Source organism: Bos indicus x Bos taurus, chromosome 5 (genome assembly GCF_003369695.1).
Source record: "Bos indicus x Bos taurus breed Angus x Brahman F1 hybrid chromosome 5, Bos_hybrid_MaternalHap_v2.0, whole genome shotgun sequence".
NCBI lineage: Eukaryota > Metazoa > Chordata > Mammalia > Artiodactyla > Bovidae > Bos > Bos indicus x Bos taurus.
This window is the reverse complement of record NC_040080.1, coordinates 109,438,682-109,463,847: the sequence shown is the minus strand read 5'-3', so window position 1 is coordinate 109,463,847 and position 25,166 is coordinate 109,438,682. Positions and strand designations below refer to the sequence as shown.

The 25,166-nt window shown below is 37.8% G+C and overlaps 1 protein-coding gene across 4 annotated transcripts in view; it reads left to right on the top strand.

The window, feature by feature from the left end:
* The window catches only part of ACSS3 (acyl-CoA synthetase short chain family member 3), a 183,876-nt gene that overhangs the window by 80,716 nt on the left and 77,994 nt on the right, over positions 1-25,166 (top strand). For all 4 annotated transcript variants that reach the window (XM_027543267.1, XM_027543266.1, XM_027543268.1 and 1 more), the window contains one exon: positions 19,924-20,075. In XM_027543267.1, the coding sequence (XP_027399068.1) occupies positions 19,924-20,075 (152 nt within the window). The remainder of the gene's footprint in view (positions 1-19,923; positions 20,076-25,166) is intronic.

The following is a 25,166-nucleotide window of genomic DNA, read 5'->3' as shown; positions in this document are numbered from 1 at the left end:
TGTTTACAATAGCCAGGACATGGAAGCAACCTAGATGTCCATCAGCAGATGAATGGATAAGAAAGCTGTGGTACATATACACAATGGAGTATTACTCAGCTATTAAAAAGAATACATTTGAATCAGTTCTAATGAGTTGGATGAAACTGAAGCCTATTATACAAAGTGAAGTAAGTCAGAAAGAAAAACACCAATACAGTATACTAATGCATATATATGGAATTTAGAAAGATGGTAACAATAACCCTGTATGCGAGACAGCAAAAGAGACACATATAGAACAGTCTTTTGGACTCTGTGGGAGAGGGAGGGGGAGGGATGATATGGGAGAATGGCACTGAAACATGCATAATATCATATGTGAAATGGATCTCCAGTCCAGGTTCGATGAATGAGACAGGGTGCTCAGGGCTGGTGCACTGGGATGGCCCAGAGGGACGGTACGGGGAGGGAGGTGGGAGGGGGGTTCAGGATGGGGAACACAAGTACACCCGTGGCGGATTCATGTCGATGTATGGCAAAACCAGTACAATATTGTAAAGTAATTAGCCTCCGCTTTAAATAAATCTATGTTAAAAAATAATAAATAAATAAAAATACCTTAAAAAATAAGTTCCAGCAAAGATATAGATACTATAAAGAATAATCATAGGGAAATTTTAGAGTTGAAAAACATAATAGCAAAGATAAAAACTCAATGGATGGGCTCAATACCAGAATGGAGGGGACAGAGGAAACAATTAATGAACTGGAAGAAGAAGCAATAGAAATTAGGCAATCTAAACAACAGAAAGAAAACAGACTGAAAACAAACAACTAACAGAGCCTCAGGGATATATGGAATGATAACAAAAAATATAGCATTTGTGATTTCAGTCGTGAAAGGCGAGGAGAAAGACAGCGGGCTTGAAAAAAATAATGGAAAACTTCTGAAAACTTCTCATCTTCTTAGACTTGGCCAATGATATATATATCTATTGGTTCAAGACTGAGTAAACCCTCAAACAACGTTACTATAAAGAAATCCACATACACCAAAAAACCTTAATCAAACTTCTGAAAATTGAAGGCAAAAAAAATTATCTTGAAAGTAGTGAGAGAGAAAAGATTTCTCATCTGTATGGGTAAATCCCTTTGAAAGATAGGATTTTTTAGAAACTAGGGAGGTCAAAGGAAAGTGACAGAATGTTTTTCAAGTGTGAGAAGAAAGGAACTGTCCATCAGAATTCTGTATTTATGCAAATATATTTTGAAGATAAAGGAGAAATAAAGACATTCTCAAGGGAAAGAAAAATTTGGAAAATGTGTTACCACTTTCTTATTGTTTAGTCATTAAATCGTGTCTGACCCTTTCACAACACTATGGAGTGTGAAGCCTGCCAGGCTCCTCTGTTCATGGGATTTCCCAGGCAAGAATAGTGGTGTGGGGTGCAATTTCCTATGCCCGGGGATCTTCCTGACCCAGGGATCGAACCCGCGTCTCCTGCGCTTTAGGTGGATTCTTTACTGCTGAGCCACTGGAGGAGCCATAAGCCTCTCTAAAAGGGACAGCTAATGGCCAGTAGTTAATAATGAAAGACTAAGTATTTCTTATGTTTGAGAACAAAGCAAGGATGTCCACTCTCACCTCTTCATTCAATAAAGGTCCTAGTTAATTTGATAAGGCAATATATGAAAACAAAAAGAGAAACATATCAGAAAGGAAGAAATAAAATTGTCTCTATTTGCAAATGGCATGATTGTCTAGGAAATTATAAAACATATTTAAAAACCTGTAATTAATAAGTGAGTTCAGCCAGATCTCAGGATACAAGATAAACATGCAAACATCAGTGGTTTTCCTACATACTGCAGTAAACACCTTTGGCTACAAAAAGGCAACATCTCCTTGTAGAGATGGAACTGTTCTTTATCTTGATTATATCGTGTCCTAATTGTGATAGTAAGCTATAGTTTTGCAAGATGTTACTGACTGGGAAAGCTGTTAAGGGTACATGACATATTTCTGTATTATTTCTTACAGTTCCCTGTAAATCTAAAATTATCTCATATAAAAAACTTAATTCGGTCAGTTCAGTTCAGTCACTCAGTCGTGTCCGACTCTTTGCGACCCCGTGAATCGCACGCCAGGCCTCCCTGTCCATCTCTAACTCCCAGCGTTCACTCAAACTTACGTCCATCGAGTCAGTGATGCCATCCAGCCATCTCATCCTCTGTCGTCCCCTTCTCCTCCTGCCCCCAATCCCTCCCAGCATCAGAGTCTTTTCCAATGAGTCAACTCTTCGCATGAGGTGGCCAAAGTACTGGAGTTTCAGCTTTAGCATCTTTCCTTCCAGAGAACACCCAGGACTGATCTCCTTTAGAAAAGTTACTAAAAGAGATGTCAAAGAACAAAATTCAAACTTATTTGCATGATATGAATGATCTGTAGTCATCTGCTTTTTGCCCATCTTTAACATCTGTCTCTTGTTCTGACCTCTAATTCAGCTTCCTACTCAGCAATCCAGTCATTGTTAGCACTTACATGAACAGAAAAAAGTGAAAGTGAAAGTCGCTCAGTCATGTCCGACTCTTTGCCATCCATGGACTATACAGTCCATGAAATTCTCCAGGCCGGAATACTGGAGTGGGTAGTCTTTCCCTTCTCCAGGGGCTCTTCCCAACCCAGGATCGAACTGCCAGTGATTAAGTTGTCTCCTCTACTGAAATTCCACTTTTGTTCTGATCATGTAGCAGAGTGGTTCTTTTTCTTAAGGGATCAACTTGGATTTCATCTTCTCTCTGATATTTCTGTGCTTTCCTCTGGCTGATCGAAGTTCTTTATAATTGCATTATACCATCTAGATTCCTTTGGTCTTGTGAATACAGGCCTGTGATACTGTCAACTGAGGACGGGGATGTTTGTCATTTCTGTACGTGCAGTGTCCAGCACAGTGCCTTTCAGGAAACACAGAAAATTCATTGTGTAAATGAATTTCTAAGAGGATTAATTGACAACTGGAGCATGCAGAACACAGGGCGAAAACTTGCTTGATTAATTAAAGCAAAACTAAAGTATAACGGAGTCCTGACTCATCACTAGGCCAGGAAATGAAAAAAGTCTTTATTAACTTCCACAAAATAATTGTCCCACTTGTGCCCCAATTTTAGTTGGATTGCTAAATTGGCATTGTTTTATTTTAGTGTTATTATTATTTTTAATTTAGGAAACAAAAATCTTCCATTACATAATATAAATGCATTCTTTGAATAGTGAACAGAATAATTTAGTAGATCATTCATGTCTTCATAGGATTATCTTTTCTGAATAAAAATAAACTTGTAAATTTCATTGATCAAAGATTTATTTTTATTCTTAATGAATTATAGCATATTAAAACTATAGTATGAGGTAGACAGTGAATTGGTATCTGTGATGGTATCTTTCCCTAGTGATGCATTTTAATTTAACAAAAATTGATGTTCTGAAGTATTAGGAGATTTGCAGCTTACTCTGTGCCAAATCATCTAGAGTACAAAAATCAGCTCATGAAACATTTCTCTTTTATTGAGTACAAATGGTTTATGATATTATGAATGAATAATTACATTAGCTGAAAAAAAATTAAAAATGGTTATAATTAAGTTGGATATTCAGTGAAACCTCCAAGTACAGAATAGTTACCCACTTGAAGCAATCTGTTTCACCATAAAACTTACAATGGATATTTAAATAAGATTTTCTTTTTTGCCACAGAGCAGCAGTCCCCAACCTTTTTGACACGAGGGACCAGTTTCGTGGAAGACAGTTTTTCCTCGGACTGGAGTTGGAGGATGGTTTCAAGTGATTCAAGCACATTATCCTTATTGTGCACTTTATTTTTATTATTATATCAGCTTCATCTCAGATGATCAGGCATTAGATCCTGGAAGCTGGGAACTCCTGCCATACAGGCCATGTAGGCCTACATGTTCCTGGTTGTCTGCTTTGATTTTAGCTTCCTGATAATTGCCAAATTTTCAACACATTCCTGTTTCTTTCAGTAAAACAAACAAACAACAGCAAAAAAAAAAAAAAACCCATAAATTGTTGATTCCCTGTCCCCATGCAGTTACAGCTTTCTTCATCTTGGAAGGCTCTTGCCTATACCCAATAGCTCCACTTTCTAACCTAGAACTTAACTCCACAATCCTCTCAAACTGACGTCTGTCATCTTCATTTCATAATAACAGCTTTTGATAATTTCTTTAGTGACTGGAAAAGTCAGTTTTCATTCCAATCCCAAAGAAAGGCAGTACCAAAGAATGTTCAGATTACCATACAGTTGCACTCATTTCACATGCTAACAAGGTAATGCTCAAAATTCTCCAAGCCAGGCTTCAGCAGTACGTGAACCGAAAACTTCAGATGTATAAACTGGATTTAGAAAAGGCAGAGGAACCAAAGATAAAATTGCCAACATCCTCTAGATCATAGAAAAAGCAAGGGAATTTCAGAAAGACATCTACTTCTGCTTCACTGACTGTACCAAAGCTTTTGACTGTGTGGATCACAACAAACTGTAAAATTCTTAAAGAGGTGAGAATACCAGACCACCTTACCTGTCTCCTGAGAAACCTGAATGGAAGACAAGAAGCATCAGTTAGAACTGGACATGGAATGATGGACTGGTTCCAAATTGAGAAAGGAGTACATTAAGGCTGTGTATTGTCACCCTGCTTATTTAACTTATATGCAGAGTATATTATATGAAATGCTGGGCTGGATGACTCACAAGCTGGAATCAAGATTGCCAGGAGAAATATCAACAACCTCAAATATGCAGATGATACCATTTTAATGGCAGAAAGCGAAAAGGAACTAAAGAGCCTCTTGATAAAGGTGAAAGAGGAGAGGGGGAAAAGCTGGCTTAAAACTCAACATTCAAAAAACAAAGATGGTAGTATCTGGCCCCATCACTTTATGGCAAATAGATTGGGAAAAAGTGGAAACAGTGACAGATTTTATTTTCCTGGTCAAAATTACTGTGTATGGTGACTGCAGCCATGAAATTAATAGATGCTTTCTCCTTGGAAGAAAAGCTATGACAAACCTAGATAGTGTATTGAAAAGCAGAGCCATCACTGCCAACAAAGTTCTGTATAGTTAAAGCTATGATTTTTTCCAGTAGTCATGTACGGATGTGAGAGTTGGACCATAAAGAAGGCTGAGCGCTGAGGAATTGGTGCTTTCAAACTATGAGGCTGGAGAAGACTCTCGAGAGTTTCCTGGACTGCAAGGAGATCAAACCAGTCAATCCTAAAGGAAATCAGTCCTGAATATTCATTGGAAGGACTGATGCTGAAGCTGAAGCTCCAGTGCTTTGACCACCTGATGCAAAGAGCCAACTGTTCGGAAAAGACACTGATACTGGGAAAGATTAAGGGCAGGAGGAGAAGGGGGAGACAGGATGAGATGGTTGGATGGATCACTGATGCAATGGACATGAGTCTGAGGAAACTCAGGGAGATAGTGAAGGACAGGGAAGCCTGGCATGCTGCAGTTCATGGGTCACAAGGAGTTAGACAGGACTCAGCGTCGAAACAACAACAGCAACTAGTAATTATATTTTGCATATGCCAGTGGACATTTTCAGTCCTCTTCATGTTTGACTCTTCAATGTTTGGAAGTTTTGACTTTCGTCTATCTTAGTTACTTTCTTCCCTTCTGAGGAAAACATGCTTCTATTTTTCTGATGTTATTGTTATGCTCATATCTGCTACAGGAATCTTCTGACTCGTTGCCTGAAATATATACCTCTTATCCTTTACAGCGCAGCCAAGTGTCACCTCCCGAGAGAAGCCTTCCTTGGCCTCTCTGACTAGGGCAAATCTACATAGTCTTTCTTAAGCACCTGGGTTTTTTTCCTTCTTGGTTTATGTCACCATTGCCATTTCACTTTAATTTTTATGCTCCTCTGATTTATCTACCTCTCTCTGCTCCATACTCTGTGAGGGAAGGAATCATGTTAGTGTTTGCTCACCATCGAGTCTCAGCTTCTTGTCTTGTTCTGGACAGATTTTCAGTTCTCAATAAATATTTGTTAATAAATGCCTGAATGAAGATATCAGGAAAAAACAAACTTGATTTGTAAGTAAAGACTTTTTTCCCCCAAGAAAGGAAAAAGTAATTCTGATTTTCTCTTTAGTAGAGAACTTCATGAACAAATTAAGTAATCCATTGTATCTTTTTCAAGAAGCAAAGATTTATTTTTGTTCACTGATGTGTACACATTTAATATATGCAATTCTGGAAGCCACATTGGCCTGCCCAACTAAAATATACAAACCAATTCTGAATAATTCAGCCCTTTATTTCTCATCTATAAATATTACTATTAATAGTACCTCTCTTACATGACATTAAATTGGTTAATCCATTGAAATACCTTAGGATAGTTGCCAGAATATAATTGTGCCATAAATGCTAGATATTATAAGCTACTGTTATTCAAAGCTATGACTGTTTTCTTTCCCAGAATAAAATTCTACAATATAAACACCAGGCATTCATTCCCATGCAGCCCAGCCATTGTAAAGCTTGAATTTTCACATATTCCGCATTTCTTCTTTCAAAGTGTTTGTCCTCCCAACTCTGACGTGGTCATCAGCACATTAGAGTCCGCTCCCTTTGGACCCCATTCATTCTCTTCTGAGCACCAGTCAAAGGAATCAGCACACGGGCATGTGTTGATCCTGCTCCTACCATCTTTGAAGAATGCACAGCAGATGTGGAAAATAACCCCGTGGTCTCTCCCCTCAAGGATCTGTCCTTTCAGAGTAGAACTTGTGATTGAAATGAGAGTGGCCTGGAAGTCTTTCATCTGCAAATAGTACAGAACATTTCATGGTTCATTATTCTCCAAACATATATAACCTTTCACTTCTACTTTTTGATGGGCTTTATCAGTACAAGCTTTTAAACTGCCTGTATATCTTTGAAAACTTCAGGTCATTCAGCTTGATAGACTCTTTTTGAATGTTCTTTTCCTGATTTCATGGGAGGAAGAAAAAGTTTAGATAGCCCTATTTTTTTTTTCTTTACAGTATGCTTAGTGTAGAAATGAACTCTGCACTCGCCTTTATTTGTGTAAAAGTTTAGTAAAATAATGTACGTGAAGTCAGTGTGAAAGCTTCAAAGAAATATTATGATATGGATATGTATCTATAAAATATATACAAAATACAGCATGTATAATATCAATTTATATGAAATAGTGACATTATCATCACCATATATACCTGGATCAAAACGTTAAAACATTTTGCAGTATGAAAGTCTCATGTTGCAGAATATTGAGGATACTTCTTTGAACTACTTTCAAGTTATTTTAGTATTGAACACTCTTGTTAGGTCATCCCCAGTGTTTCCTCCATGGCTGTCGTCTGCTCTGTTCGGCTTTGTGTTTGTAATCTCTGTGAAGACATCCTATGATGTATTTTCCACATGTGGATGTTCTGAATTCTCAGTGCCTCCCAGGCTTCATTTTAACAGTGTAATTGTTACTTGCATGTATAGAGTTATAATCCTTTTGCAAGACATTTGCACTTCCATCTATGTTAACCTGTTTTCTTTATTGATTATCCCCTTTTCAAGGACAGAGATTTGCTTCTTTCAAGTATGAAATCTGTTCCTTTTTTTTTTTTTAACCACGAATTGCCATAATATTGTTAACTAATATACTCCATAGGCATACACCAAAGACTTTCTCTCTTTTTCCTCGTATAATGGAAATTTATTTCTTTTTTAAGTATAGTATAACAACAATGTATTTTTTGTGTTTGTATGAAATAAGAAAAATGATGACTCAGTTATTACTTTGATTCAGGCTGTATAATTTTAGTATCTCAATTGGAACCGATTGTAAACCTGTTGCTAGCATCTTTTAGGTTTCTTACAAGACTAGTTGTTGAAAGATTCCTTTTTTTGAGTATTTTTCTCTGTGTGTGCCTGTGTTTCATGATAGAACAGGCAAGTGCAACTATTGTCGTAGCTCCAACAACAATATTTATTGGGTACCTGTTGTGAGCGTAGCATCTTGCTAGGATTGATAGAGAAACAGAGAAAGTATCAGATGCCCTCCTTGCAATAAAAGCACTGACAATATAGTCAAAGAATTAAGAGTAGTGTAAAGGATAGAAAGCAAAATTGAAGACACCACCTAAGAAATGTATTACAGTGTGTAGAAAATGTGAAAAAATTTCCAGAAGCTACATTGAACCATTAATACTCTACATTAGATACTTGCACCTGGTTTGGTGCAATTTTCTGATGACAGAACTAAATGAAGATCAAAGAAATTAAATAAGTTGCCTTAGGTCACATACCTTGTAAATGGATTATATCCTGGCTCAAAAATCTTTCTATTAGTCCCTTAAGAGAAGTTTAGGACTAGAGTAGACAGTAAAGGTTTGTGGATGATATAGTCCAAGTAATAACAGCAGCTTCTATGGATGAGTGTTGGGTGATAGGAACTCGTCTAAGCAGTTTATATGGTTTTAATTAATTCTGTCTCCAAACTCATGGGATAAATATTTTGCCTACCTATTTACAGTTGTAGAAACTTAGTTTCAGAGACATTAAATAACTTTGCCAATAGCATAAGAGTGATGGAGCTGGGATTCGAAGCAAGGTTTTCTGGCTGCAAAGTCTCTGTCCTTGGGTTCATAATTTTGAGATGAACAGTTGGGAAACTTGAGTAGTGCAGACTAGTTTGCTCTACTATATGCCAGAACCAGAGTATCCGTGATCTGAACATAAAGGAGAAGGCAGGATGTTAGAGTGTCAGGTGGATATTGTAGGACAAAGGTAAAATGGAAATTGAAAATAGTTGAGATGTCTTCAGCTAGGACAGCTGCTGTAGTGGCAGTTGTCAACTGAAATACTGTAGTAGGAGTGACGGCTATTGTGGAGGAGAGAACGGTACTTTTAGTTTTGGTAATGTTGAGTTTAAAGGAGCTACTCAGACATTTGTGTGGTGTTGGGAAGTGAGGTTTGAAACTCAGAAGAACTTTTAGAATTAGAAATGTGAAAGAGTTAATAATTCAGGTACCTAAAGTGATCAGGTTATGCAGCGAGGTGAAGTCTGAGAAAGGAAAGCAATATAAATTGAGGATGAGAAAGTGAAAAGTGATAAAGGAATCAGAAAGCCATTTCCTAAAACCAGTGGAGGGGAGGTCTTCCAGAAGATGAGGAATCGGTGAGCTAAGTGCTACGGAGAGAGGGCTGGCAGAACAAGACTGAAGAGAGGTTTGGCAGTTTGGGTGTATGAGGGCAGTCTCCTAGGAAAGTTTGTGTGTTCATTTTATTTTTAACATGGAGAAACAAGAGCATGCTGAAGTTTGTATTTGGTAAATTATGGAACGGTGTGGAAGAGTTAGACTTTGTACAGCCTCAGGTTGAATTGCAGTATACATATTGAATACACTTTATTTTGAATACACTTTGAATTGCAGTATACATACGGAATACACTTTATTTTCTGGGCGGGAACCTGTTGGTGTAATAATGCAAGAGGCCATTTAGTTTCTCTAACAGTGAATTCTCACTCCTTGCTATGAGTAAAGAGAGCCTGAATTTGTTCCTTCATTACAGGATATAGCAGAGTGATTGCTCATCCGCATGGAGGAATTCAGAGAGGAAAGCAGTCCTGCTTTTATCTAGCCTTGAACTACCAGCTATCCTAGTGATAAATACTCTCTGATTGCTGAGAACGGTACATATGTCAGAGTCCCTAATTAGCTCAGCACTGGGTCTGTGGAATTACCGATTACTGTGCTCTGCTTCATTTACTTGGCATTAATAACTTTTGAAAGTAAGCATCTTTTTAATAATGTTTATTACCTAGGTGAAAGAAATGGTTTATCCCATTGAGGGTAAGATCGTCAAAAGTGTCAGTATGGTCAACTCTCAGAGTTGGGAAAAGGCAGGGGAAGAAAACAAACCAAAACGGACAGACCTATTTTTGATTGTTTAAAACTCTATTGAGGTATAATTGGCGAATAAAATTTAGGCTGTCTGATACATGTGTGCATCATAAGGGCTTCCCAGGCGGCTCAGTGGTAGACTCCACCTGCCAATGCAGGAGATGCAAGAGACGCAGGTTCCATCCCTGGATCAGAAAGATTCCCCGGAGGAAGAAATGCTAACCCACTCTGGTATTCTTTCCTGGAGAATCCCATGCACAGAGAAGCCTAGCAGGTTACAGTCCATGGGGTCGCAGACAGTCAGACATGACAGCTGAGCGTGCATGCCTGCATGTACCTTATGAAGGGATTTCTCCCATTTGCTTAACTAAAATGTCTCACATATTAATCATTCTTTTCCTGTTGAGAATATTCAAATTCTACCCTTAACAAATTTCAGTGATATGGTATTGTCAACTGTTTGTCACTATATTATATATTAGATCCCCAGGTGCTATTCACCTTATGGCTGAAAGTTTGTACAAAAGGGATAGATCTAGATGAGGTTATAGATCAACATATGCAGCCTGAATGTAGGCATGGAGAAGTCTTACCTTTTCAGGCTGGAAGCTAGAGCCTATCCTTCCTAACCGAAGAAAGGCAAGGACTCAAACCTGAGGAACTGCAACTCTGTGGTATCTACCACAGGAGATAGTGAAGAGGGATTGTCAAAATAGCAAATGTATTCAAAGCATTAATTTGAACCACATGAAACTTCTGATATTTGACTGGCTTTGGTTTACAAAAGTGGCAAATTATTGTAATCAAAATAATAGGGGGATAAAGAAGACAGTGTGGTTGGGGACCTCAGACAGGGCACTAAGTTTGGATTTTGAGACTATTTGCAGCCCTTTGTAAAAGTGGATTAAGAGGGTAGCAATAGGGAGGCTTATCCACCCTGTTGGGGGGAAAATGAACTGAGTTATGATCATCTGCCCTCTAGCTTCATCAAGCTGTTTCTCAGAGTGAAACAAAATCTTAAAGAGATTTTACCTAGAAACCTAGGGATATATGTAGAAATCTTTTGGTTATGAAGGATTTCAGAAACTGATAAAAGCAATTGACTTCCTTCCCTAGGAAAAAGAGCATATACACATTAAAAAAAATCAGAATATTTATGAACCCCTCTGAAATTCAGATCAGAAACCCTTCATTTAAAGATAAAGGTATATTGCTTTCAAGCAGTAATAAAACCAAAGTAAAACCCCAAACTAAAACTTAATTTTCAGTGGTCTCTGGACAACACATTAACCTCTGCTGAGCAGGGGTTAATCGTTTCATCTTTGTGGATAAGGCAGTTTTACACAGGGTGCTAAGTCTACAAATCATGAAATATAGATATAGATATCGGTATCTCCAGTCTGGAATCTGATTTAGGGATCAAGGCATAAGTAATTGGGGGAATAAGGCATTTCTCTTCGATTGTTTTCTCAGTAAATGGCCTCCTATTATCAGATTTCACTTGTATCAATATATTCTTTTTATCAATACTTAGATTGGCTCATTTACTGATAACAAATGGAAAAAAGCAGCAAAATTTAGTGTTAAATTCTAGGCTCATCTACTGGGATAACCAGGCATGTAGATAGCGAAAAAATAGCCTAGCCTTAGGTAATGTGTTCAGTTGTTTCAGTCATGTCTGACTCTTTTGCAACCCCATGGACTGTGTACCCTGCCAGGCTCCTCTCTTCATGGGATTTTCCAGGCAAAAATACTGGAGTGGATTGCCATGTCCTCCTCCAGGGGATCTTCCTGACCCAGGGATCAAACCTGGGTCTCCTGCAACTCCTGTATTGGCAGGCGAATTCTTTACCACTGGGCCACCAGAGAAGCCTTAGGTAATGCTTAGTATAAGGACTAGGCATTGGTTTCTCAATCCTGGCTGTGGATTATATTAATAATTACTTTGAGGACACATAAAACATAACAATATCCAACCCCATATCAAGGCCGATTAGATCAGACTCTCAAGGAGTGGGGACCAGGCATTGGTACCTTTCAAAGGAATTCTGAGAAGTTCTAATGTATATTTAGTTGTGGCAATCACTGGTTTAGAATTGATTTAGATGGTGGTATGGATATAATGGGGGCTTCCCTGGTGGCTCAGCGGTAAAGAATCTTCCTGCAGTGCAGGAGACCTGGGTTCAGTCCCTTGGTTGGGAAGATCCCCTGAAGGAGGACATGGCAACGTACTCTAACACTCTTAGAGAATCCCATGGACAGAGGAGCCTGGCAAGCTGCAGTCCTTAGGGTCGCACAGAGTCGGACATGACTGGAGTGACTAAGAAGCAGCAGCAACATGGATACAATGAAGGAAAGCAAGATAAAAGCATATCCTCACAGGTGAAGCCCATGGACTGGTGAAAAATCTCTAGCAAATAGAGTCAGTTGATATAATTTTTTAGTTATTAAATTGTCTTTATAGGTATATTTACTCCCTGGGTCAGGAAGATCCTCTGGAGAAGGAAATGGCAACCCACTCCAGTACTCCTGCTTGGAAAATCTCATGGACGGAGGAGCATAGTAGGCTACAGTCCATGGGGTCACAGAAATTGGACATGACTCAGCAACTAAACAAAAACAAAGCATATAGTCACTTGGCACATATTTCAGAGCTCACAAAAGGGTAAAGAGCATGCATCTCCCTGTTCTCTGTGCTCAGCTATCCAATTTCTCTTACTTGGAAGCAGTCAGTCTCTTGTTTACAATAGTTCATTCATGTATAAACCGCATCTTTTCTTTTTGTCTACAAACAGCCTTGTGCAAATGGTATGCACACTAGTCTATGTTTGGCTTTTTCACTAAATAATATACCCTGGAGAATTGCTTATGTGTTGACAAGTCTCCAGTTTAGATGTTGCATGCCCAAACTCGTATCCCTTGATAAAAAAGCACCAGGCATGTCATAGGAACTCAACAAATGCTATCGCCAATTTCATCATTCTCCCAAAATAAATCAGCCGACTCTGCTGCACCTGTCTCCTGAAATGAAATTCAGGAGTAGTCCATAAGGGGTTTTTGCTGTCTTCACTTTCGAACTGCAGTAAAAACATGCCTTCGATGACATTCTCAGAAGTAGTGTTCAAAAAGAGACCAAGTGTATTTCAAATCTTGCCACAAAAAGAGGCAAAAACTGTAGTTGACTCAAAAATGTTATGTCAGAGTCTAAGAAATCATACATACTCTTGACCCCCAAGCCTTGAATAAAATGAAATCATAGGATTAGTAATTAAGTCAATTAAATTTTTTTTTGCTCAAAAATTTAATATTTAAGTATACCTTTGTTTTAAGTTGTTGTATTCCACAGTCTTCTGTGTTGAAAAATTAAGCTATTGGAAACTGTGTGAGAAGTCTAGATACTACCTTTTTCTGACTCTGAACTTACACTTGTGGTGCATTAATATTAACACCTTGAAGCAGTAAGGCCTAGATGGTTTGTAAGTGAAGCTTAATTTTATGATATTTGGTGTCTAAGAAAACTGTCACATTCTCCATGCTTTGTACCATTGCTAACCACAATGTGTAAATATAAGCAGTTGACATTTTATAAATCTCCGATGTTAAAAATTCATGGTTTGTAACAGCTGAAAGCTCATAATCTCTGCTTTGCCATTTAGCGATTGCTTCCTGCCTTTGTTTTCTGGGTAGCAACCAAAACACTGTAGACTTCAGAGGAAGGAAATCAAAGCAAATGGGAATGACATTGACTGAATTTTAAAGAGATTTTCAGTTATTGCTACCTTTTAGCTGTATTACTGCTTTGGATGTGTGTGTCTGTTGAAAATTCCTATAATCTTAGACTCTTCTTGTTTTAAAATTGAATGGGTTTGGGACTATTGCCCCTTATTGAATATGCAAGTTCTGGAGTCAGTGTCTCCAAGCAACTCAGCATGCTTAGTGTATTAATGGTTAATTTTTAAAAGCATTGTAAAGGAGTTGTATTACTTATGTGTGCATGGATGTGTATATGTGCACGTGAGCCAATGATGTACAGGAGGGGAGGAGCGGAGAGTATTCCATCAAATCAATAAGCTGTTTGATTATTATTAAGTCATTTTCATTTAGAGTTTGTGGTTCAGGAGGCTTACTAGCTTTGCTTCAGTTTTCTGAAGCTACTAGTGTTGAAGATATACGGGTCCTATGTTTGTCATGATGGTCTTTTCCATTTATTAGACACAAAATAGCTTACAGCACCTACTATGTAATTTTTAATAGTATTACTACATGAAATTGAAGATGTTAGTCACTCAGTCACGTCTGACTCTTTGCAGCCTCATGGACTGAAGCTTGCCAGCCTGTCCAGGCTCCTCTGTCTACTGAAGTGGGTAGCCATCCTCTTCTCCAGGGGATCTTCCCAACCCAGGGATTAAACCCGTATGTCTTGCATGGCAGGTGGATTCCTTACCATCTGAGCCACCATGTCCTCCGTAACCCTCCATAATTACTAGAGTATAAGTTCCTTTAGAGCAGGACATTTCCTGGCTTGTTCAAAAAATTATTCCTAGGATTTTTAAGAGTATTTAGTCCATAGTAGATGACCAATAAATATTTATTAAATGAATGAATATGTTAGCACGGTCTAATGTATTATGATTGTATGCAACAATGGTTTCTGATGACAGATCTTATTTTGTGCTGTGTTGTATTTGCTGAGCTGTTATATCATCCAGAACTTAATGTTTATGTTAATCAGCAGGCTGTTTTGGGAAACAATAATTTCTTTGATATAACATATTTATATCAAGATTTGAGATTGAATAGAAATTTTAAGAAAGTAAATAAATTCATAAATATTAAAGTAATTCTGAAATAAGGAATTCACAATCATGAACTCCTTATTGCAAAATTCAGACTTAAATTGAAGAAAGTAGGGAAAACCACTAGACCATTCAGGTATGACCTAAATCAAATCCCTTACGATTATACAATGGAATTGACAAATAGATTTAAGGGATTAGATCTGATAGACAGAGTGCCTAAAGAACTATGGACGGAGGTTCATGACATTGTACAGGAGGCAGGGATCAAGACCATCCCCAAGAGAAAGAAATGCAAAAAGGCAAAATGATTATCTGAGGAGTATAACCTTACAAATAGCTGAGAAAAAAAGAGAACCTAAGGCAAAGCTGACTGCAGCCATGAAATAAAAAGACGCTTACTCCTTGGAAGAAAAGTTATGACCCACCTAGACAGCATATTACAAAGCAGAGACAATACTTTGCCAACAAGGTCCATCTAATCAAGGCTATGGTTTTTCCAGTCATGTATGGATGTGAGAGTTGGACTATAAAGAAAGCTGAGTGCCGAGGAGCTGATGCTTTTGAACTGTGGTGTTGGAGAAGACTCTTGAGAGTCCCTTGGACTGCAAGGAGATCCAACCAGTCCATCCTAAAGGAAATCAGTCCTGGGTGTTCATTGGAAGGACTGATTTTGAAGCTGAGACTCCAATTATTGGCCACCTGATGCGAAGAGCTGATGCATTTGAAAAGACCCTGTTGCTGGGAAAGATTGAAGGTGGGAGGAGAAGGGGCTGACAGAGGATGAGAGGGTTAGATAGCATCACAGACTCAATGGACATGAGTTTGAGTAAACTCTGGGAGCTGGTGATGGACAGGGAAGCCTGGCATGCTGCAGTCCATGGGGTCGCAGAGTCAGACACGACTGAGTGACTGAAATGCTATTGATACTGAAAGGCAAAGGAGAAAAGGAAAAGTATACCCATCTGAATGCAGAGTTCAAAAGAAGAGCAAGGAGAGATACGAAAGCCTTCCTCAGTGATCAATGCAAAGAAATAAAGGAAAACAATAGAATGGGAAGGAGATCTCTAGATCTCTTCAAGAAAATGAGAGACACCAAGACACCATTTCATGCAAAGATGGGCACAGTAAAGGACAGAAATGGTATGGACCTAACAGAAGCAGAAGATGGTAAGGAGAGGTGGCAAGAATACACAGAAGAACTATACAAAAAACATCTTCATGACCCAGATAAACACAATGGTGTGATCACTCATCTAGTCTCTGGCATCCTGGAGTGTGAAGCCAAGAGGGCCTTAGGAAGCATCACTACGAACAAAGCTAGTGGAGGTGATAGAATTCCAGTTGAGCTATTTCAAATCCTGAAAGATGATGCTGTGAAAGTGCTGCACTCAATATTCCAGCAAATTTGGAAAACTCAACAGTGGCCACAGGACTGGAAAAGGTCAGTTTTCATTCCATTCCAATCCCAAAGAAAGGCAATGCCAAAGAATGCTCAAACTACTGAACAGTTGCACTCATCTCACATGCTAGCAAAGTAATGCTCAAAATTCTCCAAGTCAGGCTTCAATAGTATATGAACTGTGAACTTCCAGATGTTCAAGCTGGTTTTAGAAAATGCAGAGGAACCAAAGATCAAGTTGCCAACATCCGCTGGATCTTCAAAAAAGCAAGAGAGTTCGAGAAAAATATCAACTTTATTGACTATGCCAAAGCCTTTGACTGTGTGGATCACAACAAACTATGCAAAATTCTTAAAGAGATGGGACTACTAGACCACCTTGCCTGCCTCCTGAGAAATCTGTATGCAGATCAAGAAGCAACAGTTAGAACTGTACATGGAACAACATACTGGTTTCAAATCTGGAAAGGAGTACATAAAGGCTGAATATTGTCACCCTGCTTATTTAGTTTATATGCAGAGTACATCATGCAAAATGCCGGGCTGGAAGAAGTACAAGCTGGAATCAAGATTGCTGGGAGAAATAGAAATAACATCAGATATGCAGATGACACCACCCTTATGGCAGAAAGCGAAGAACTAAAGAGCCTCTTGATGAAAGTGAAAGAGAAGAGTGAAGAAGCTGGCTTAAAACTCAACATGCAGAAAACTAAGATCATGGCATCCAGTCCCATCTCTTCATGGCATATAGATGGGGAAACAATGGAAACAATAAGAGACTTTTTTTGGGGACAGTCTCCAAAATCACTGCAGATGTTGACTGCAGCTATGAAGTTAAAAGATGCTTGCTCCTTGGAAGAAAATCTATGAGCAACCTCTACAGCATTACTTTGCCAACAAAGGTCCATCTAGTCAAAGCTATGGTTTTTCCAGTAGTCATGTGTGGATGTGAGAGTTGGACTATAAAGAAAGCTGATTGCTAAAGAATTGATGCTTTTGAACTGTGGTGTTGGAGAAGACTCTTGAGAGTCCCTTGGACTGCAAGGAGATCCAACCAATCCATCCTAAAGGAAATCAGTCCTGAATATTCATTGGAAGGACTGATGATGAAGCTGAAACTCCAATACTTTGGCCACCTGATACAAAGAACTGACTCATTTGAAAAGACCCTGATGCTGGGAAAGATTGAAGGCGGGAGGAGAAGGGGATGACAGAGGATGAGATGGTTGGATGGCATCACCAACTCAGTGGACATGAGTTTGAGAAAGCTCCGGGAGTGGGTGATGAACAGGGAAACCTGGCGTGTTGCAGTCCATGGGGTTGCAAAGAGTTGGACACAACTGAGTGGCTGAATGAACTTGAATTCCATAATAAAAAAAATATCACTCATTGCCTCATGTTCTTCTGAGGAATAGACAATCTAATGCAAGATAACTGAACCTTTCGTAGTTCAACTAATTTACAAAAAAGTGTGAGCTTTTATTCATCACTTCCATTAGTATCCTAATTGTAATGACATGTTATCATCATTTTTTATGCTTAATAAATATATTAATGGAATTTTGTTTGATGCAGGGTCAGAATTTATTATCTATAAAAATATGGTACAGTTTTAACTATTATTTCTAATGAACTATTGTTTCATTATCCTTGGATATAATTAATTTGAAGGTGCTGTAAAATACAATAAATAGTGTCCCGTGTGTAGGTCGTCACTGTGGTGTAGCATTTTCTTGGTGACTAATGTCACTCTTCAGTGAGTATATTATCATTGTCTCGTGACACTGGCGCTGTAGTAGAATTCAACTCAAATTGGCTATAAAATAACCTTCTTCAGTAGAGGTCAAACCACTTTAAAATATTATCTCAGTGCTTTTAGCTTATCAAAGACTTATTGGAAAAGCGATTTATTCTTATTTGGCAGACAAGAAAATGGCAGCATTGACAGGGCAAGCCAATTGTGTAAGGTCAGTTGAAAAATCATTTATATGGGGGTGAGGTGAAGTTTCCAAGGTTACAGTCTACCGCCCCCGGTGATCAGTGCCTAAGACAGACTGAAGAAGTAAAAGTCAAATCTTTACCTGCCTTGGTTAGAAATAATAAAGTTGGTGCTGATATGCTCATGCCTTCAAAAGGTATAAGTTAAATTACATACATGAGTTGCCAGAATGTATTTGGCAGCTTTTTCTACTACATCAATGTGTTGACCTGCGATGGTAATGAAATCCTACGATGGTAGTGAAATAAATTAAAATCAGGTTTTCAGGGTAGTTGTGATAATAAAAATGAATTTCTAATTGCAAGAAGTATCTTTGGTATTTAAAGAGCAAAAGGAGAAGTAACAATAAAATAAAGAGGTAATTTAAAAAAGGAAAGTATAACTATATTAAAGAATATTGAGAATAACTTTAAAAAATATGTGAAAACTAAATAGTACCCTAGGAGAGATCCAATTAGAAGTGGATAGTGAATCAAAATTATTAAACAGCTATCATATCATACTTATGATAAATGTCATATCATCATCCACTCTTATTAGTTGTTTGGGGAGACCTCTAAGTTGGCTTCTAGCAAATTCTTCCCTTTCACTTTTCACTTTCATGCATTGGAGAAGGAAATGGCAACCCACTCCAGTGTTCTTGCCTGGAGAATCCCAGGGACGGGGGAGCCTGGTGGGTTGCCGTCTGTGGGTCACACAGAGTCGAACACAACTGGGGTGACTTAGCAGCAGCAGCAGATTCTTTCCTTCCTCCCTCCCTCCCTCCTTCTTTCTTTTTCTCTTCTTTTCTTTGCTTACGATAGCTCAGTGTTTCCCAAGTGTGTTTTCCAGGATATAAGGTCCAAAGGATGCTCATATGCTCTTCAGTCTTCAAGAAATGGCCCAAAATAGGAAACCTATTTATCTCAACCACTTCCAAAAGGATTTGCTTGTGAAATATACATTATATGCATATAAACATTCCAGGACCTGACTTCAGAAACAAAGGAAGAAGTACCAGTGATGAGAATGGATTGAGGAATGAAGGAATATAGTTGAACCAACATAGATTTTATGGGATCCTTTGATTTTTTACAGAATTACTGATTTATTTATGCCATGCTCATTTTCAGTTAAAAATGTTTTGTGTCCTTTTGAATTGCATAGTCCACAAAGATTGTTAAGTTTTTGTGAGTGGATTATTTGTTGAACATGCATAATGTCATTTTGAGGCTGTGGAAAACCTACATTTTGAGATATCTTATTAGATTTTTTTTAATTCTTAGAAATTGGTTTTCTTGAAGTGAGACATTTAATTGAAAAGGTCAGTGCTGAGAAATCACTGTAATTCCAGGTTTTTCTGTCTTCTCATATATTTTGAGACTTGCTATTGTCATTTTTAATGGAGATCATGAAAAATGTGTAATGTTAGAAATTCATAGCAACCACATTTCTCATTTAGTCTGCCAGACAAAACAATATATTTAATTGCTTGGAAAATAGAAGACTGTTTTATTGATTTAATTATATATATATATATATTTCTAGTCCTTTATGTTTCAAAACTTAAGAAAGGAGAAGTTGCTATTTGAAAAGCTTTTAGGATACAGTATTGGAGCAAATCGCTTGTCTGATATCTGGGCATTTTGTTTATTTATGACAGAACATGGAAACATATTAAAACTAAGATACGGTGAGAACCCCATTTTATTAATATTGCTATGTTAAATGTGTAAGTATTGAACAGTCAATGAAGTAGGAGACATTTTACCTGGTGACGCTTTGAATGAATCTCGTTGTAGGGGAAGCCTGTGGGGACACCAGATGCTGGTGCCTATTTCCGTGTGCTCGCGGAGCATGGAGTGGCTGCCTTGTTTACAGCGCCGACTGCAATTAGAGCGATCCGTCAACAGGACCCTGGGGCAGCCTTGGGGAAGCAGTACTCGCTGACAAGGTGAACTTGGGATACACAGGGCAAATTACATTAAGAACTGCAATCACAGTGAATAACTGAACACTGTACATTTTTTCTAGCACGGCAGTACCGTTACGGAAAAAGTCAGAGGTTCTGAATGTTAAGAATGGCTGTTCTAAATGTATTTTTGAAAGAGTTGGAAATTTAGCTATACTGTGAATATTTTTTAATACCATGTCCTGTTTATTTCTGTTCAAATTTTCTCAAATTAGTTCTCTTTTTAAAACTACTCTGCTTATATTTTCCTTAAAGCAGAAGGCTAACTGTGATTTATACATATATATACATGTATGTGTGTTTGTAATCTAGTTCTTTACCACTAGCACCACCTGGGAAGCCCCACTCTCTCTGGTAGTAAAGAACCCACCTGTCAATGCAGGAAACATAAGAGACACAGGTTTGATCCCGGGGTCAGGAAGATCCCCTGGAGGAGGTCTTGGCAACCCACTCCAGTACTCTTGCCTGGAGAATCCCATGCACAGAGGAGCCTGGCAGGCTACAGTCCAAAAGGTCAGACAGACCGAAGCGACTTAGCCTGCACATGTACATATATATAAATGCATATATATAATATCTACCTTTTGAAAATAGACTAATAGTCTAAATAGAGGGAAAATACTTGATTTTACTTATAAAGATAAAATGTGCAAATTATAGTCCATATTACCTATGTTGAAAGAGTGAAGGAAATTATTTTCCTGTTGTTTTGTAATAATGTGCTCAGAATAGATACTTTTGTGCTGGTTTATTGCCATTCATTTTAGCTTAATGATATGTACATTCAGAGATAATTATAGCAATTTGTATCTTCAAGGCAGTTTCCAGCATCAGTTCTCATTGAACCTTTCTGAAATAGGTCACTGCTATCATAAACTAAAAGGATTTTGTAGTTTCTTCAAGTCAAAATTGGTTTTAAATTAAGTCAGTTTGAAATTTTTAAATTAAATTCCAGATGTTATGAATTTTATGCTGCTATGACCCAAAGAAGGGGTTAAAACAGATACCGTACAGCAATTGCAGATGTAAGCAAGAAGATTTCAATTTGGGCAGGGTCAGTGATTTGGTTCATTTGTTTCTTTTTTGGGAAAAAAAAAAGGGATCTGGATTTACATAAAATGTTCATAAAATGAGCATACAATGTGTTCATGAAATACTCTTATATTTCTATTCACTTTATTTACTACATTGTGATTTCGTTTACTCCATTTCAGTAAAAGAAGAGAACATAGGTTGTGGTAAACACATCTGAGGCTGTGTACAGTCTCCATGTCTTAACACAAGACCAGGGATTTTGAAGAAATAGTGCCCTTATTCTTGCAGTGTCCCTTTCTGACAAATGCATTCTGATGACAGGGCATGGGGGTGTGACGACCAAGCTACGGTCTGTTGTGTGCTACGTCATCGTTTCCCATTTGGTACATGGGTTTCAGATGGTATCCTTTACTGGAAAGGCAAGAAACCATTTCTAATTTGCCTGAAGTATAAAGGGTCTGCTGCTAAGTCGCTTCAGTTGTGTCCGACTCTGTGTGACCCCATAGACGGCAGCCCACCAGGCTCCCCCATCCCTGGGATTCTCCAGGCAAGAACACTGGAGTGGGTTGCGGTTTCCTTCTCTAAGGCATGAAAGTGAAAAGTGAAAGGGAAGTCGCTCAGTCGTGTCCGACTCTTAGCGACCCCATGGACTGCAGCCCACCAGGCTCCTCCATCCGTGGGATTTTCCAGGCAAGAGTACTGGAGTGGGGTGCCATTGCCTTCTCAGTATAAAGGGTCAAATAATACCAAATGAATACCTATTAAATCACCAATAAATGAACACCTATTAAATATCAGATTTAATAGGTATTCATTTGGTATTGAATGAATTTCAATACCAAAATACCAACTCTTTCAAACTAATAGGTATAGACACAGAGTATGAAATTTTAGTCCATGAGATGTTAATGTAAGAGAAATTGCAATAAACTCCCCTGATCAAGCCTCTTTGTCTTTAGGCATTTAAGTTATTCATGATGATGTGAACCTATGTTTTAAGTATCTATTTAGGACTGCAGACTCTAAAACAGCCTCAATTATTCAAATGACTACTATTAATAAGTGCAAACACTTGCTGATCACCTACTATGTGCTAGGCATAAGCAGTCATAGTTTGTTGTGTCACTGGTTATTACAATAAGTAGGAATTATGATTACTCTCATCTTACAGGTAAGGGAGGTTAGGGCCAGAAGTTAAGTGACTTCTTAGCAAGAAACTAACTCAGGCGATCTAACTAGAGCCTACACTCCTAACTAAATACCATGAACATAACACTTTCTAGATAAAGTAAGTTAGCAGACTAACTTGACCTAGAGATTTTTGTCACTCATGGGATAAATGCAGCTTTTCCTTTTCATATATTTATAGTCTATACGAATAGTACCTTCACTGATCTACTTTGATAGGTTCTGACTCGTGGACTAACAGAATGTTAGAAGAGACCTCCAAAATCCAATTATCTTACTGTAGGCAACCGGAGTTCAAAAAAAGTTAAGTTTGGATTAGAGACAGAATGAAAACCAGAACCCAAGTCTTCTCATACAGCTATACCTTTAATTTTATATTTATGTTCAAGGCAATTTCATGATGACTTACTGAATGGATATTTCTTAGATACTATAATCGCAGCCTTGAGATTGATTTGCAGTTTGCTTCTCTCTCCTTTTGTAGAATGTTTTGTGATGGTATTTTCTTTTTAAATGTTACATAGCTCATCAAAGGTTGTTTTAAAATAAATTTAAAGATTTCCCCTAAATTTAAGAGGGTACTCTGAAATAGGTAACTAACCAGAACTATGTTATTTTATCAGACAACTAGAGTTTGGGAAAATAGGTAAGACATCGTCTAGTGAAATCATTTCATTTCACAGTAGAGAAAACTTTGCTGCAAAGAGGTAAAATAACATTCCCAGGATTTCAAAGCTACTATAGGGCAAGAGCTGGGCTAGGCAGTACTGTATGGTAATTTGGATTCTGACTGTGGAGTTAGACTCCCTGGGTTCAAATCTACCATTTACTGACTGTGTGACCTTCAGAAAGTTATGTAGTCTCTCTGTTCTTTTGTGTGTGTGTGTGAGCTAGTGCAAGAATATGATGAAAATAGAAGGTACGTAATTCATGCAGAGCACTTGGAACTGTTCTTAACATAGACTGTCTTAGCTATTATTATCATCTGCTTTCTAATTCACTGCTCTTTTTCATACATCATAGTGATTTTTTTTTTTCCCCATGATCTTCTAGTTCAATTTCAGTAAAGTTAGAAAAATAATCTCTGCTGGGATTTCCATTCAAGATAGCGCAGTACCTCATACTTTGATGTAGCCTTTCTTTTCCAATTACATAGCAATGAGAGTTAATATGAAAAAGAAGAAGCAGAGCGTCAGCGCTGAGCTGAAAAATAAACTCTTCTGTGGACTAGAAATGGATTAGAGTGGCAAAATGGCAAGGGTGGCCGCAGCCAGAGGCTTGCTAGGTGTGCAGGCAGGTGTTGGCAGAGTAATAGGGACCCAGTGTTGCCTTGTACTCCCTATGGAGTCAGAGTTTGCTCACTGATTGAGGGTGAGCTGGGGTGTTAACACACCACTCAGAAAAGGCGGCTGATAATAATGACTGTCAATTGTTTTCTGGGACTGTGACTTATAGCAGATGTTGGTCCAGGGGTCTGAATCAGACAAAGGACCATCCAGCAATCAGAGACTGAACAAAACTGCCCATCGTCATCCTGGAATAGGATCTGTGATATCCCAAGTATCACTGTGGATTAATAATTCTGAACCATCATTATAGCATTAGATGTCACAAACCTATTGAACAGAGAAGGTGAGCATAGGAGAGAGAGAGAAAGAGATACAAATGACAACAGAGAACTTCTATTTTGAAAAGATTGTGGGAAATAAAATTCTAAATACATGAAGAACTCTAATGCTATTTAAATCAACAGAACATGGATTCATTCCAATTGACCTTATTTTTGTAATATAGTCAAATCAAACTTGAAAATAAGTATTTTGAGGATAATCAGTCGTAAACTAACAACTTTTATGTAAAATTATTAAACTTGGATATGAAACAATAAAAAAGTACAGTGGATAGTGTAAACTAAATAAGTATATGGATACAATGAAAGGCTCTGTTAAAATGATAGCATATTACTGACGAAATTACTCAGAATGCAAAACAGACAAAATAAAAAGTCTGAAAGGACAGTTAAGAGACTTGGAGGGAAGAATCGGTTCTGTTTGAACAGAAGCCAAAATAACAGTAATAAAATGGTGGAGAGTTTTTTTCAAAAGGTTATTTGAATTTTCTAGTGGGGAGAAAATAGAATGAAGGAAAAAGATGGAGTTAACCACTGGGACATTGATGTAAAAAATGATGATGTTCTGTTGTGTGAACTAGAAGTTGATAAGGCATTACTGAAATGATATGTTTTATTTAACCTATGTTGGCACAAGTAAAGAGTAGTTTTCTATTGTTTGGTAGTTTATGGACCTTCAAAGAAAATATTCATTTTAGTTTTCTTCTGCTTATACTTTATTACCAAAAATTCTTCACCATATTTTGGCTTTGGCTTTTTATCCATTACTATGCAGCTTCCTGTGTACTTAGGAATAAAATTAATTTAACAACAATGCCATTTTACTGTTTCCCTTATTGCTTAATTTTCAACTTCATTTGAGTGTTGAATTGTGCTTGATTTTATATAAAAATGAGGAAAGATGTATAGGTCTCATTCCCATTCATCTCTCTCTCCATTTTTTCTGCTTTAGATACTGTATATTGTCATTTTGTTTATCCTTTTAGTGTTACACATTTGGAAGTAGGTTCATCTTTCCATGTGTTGCCATCATCTGAGTATCTCTCATATACTGAGTTAGTCTACAATCTAGGGCAGTGCTATCCGGTAAAACTGATATCTACAGCACAGTAACTACTAGCAACATGTCACTACTGAACTCTTGACAAAGGGTTACTACTGTGAAGAAACTTATATTTTTAATTTTTTTCAATTTTAACTACATTTTAAATAGCCAGAGA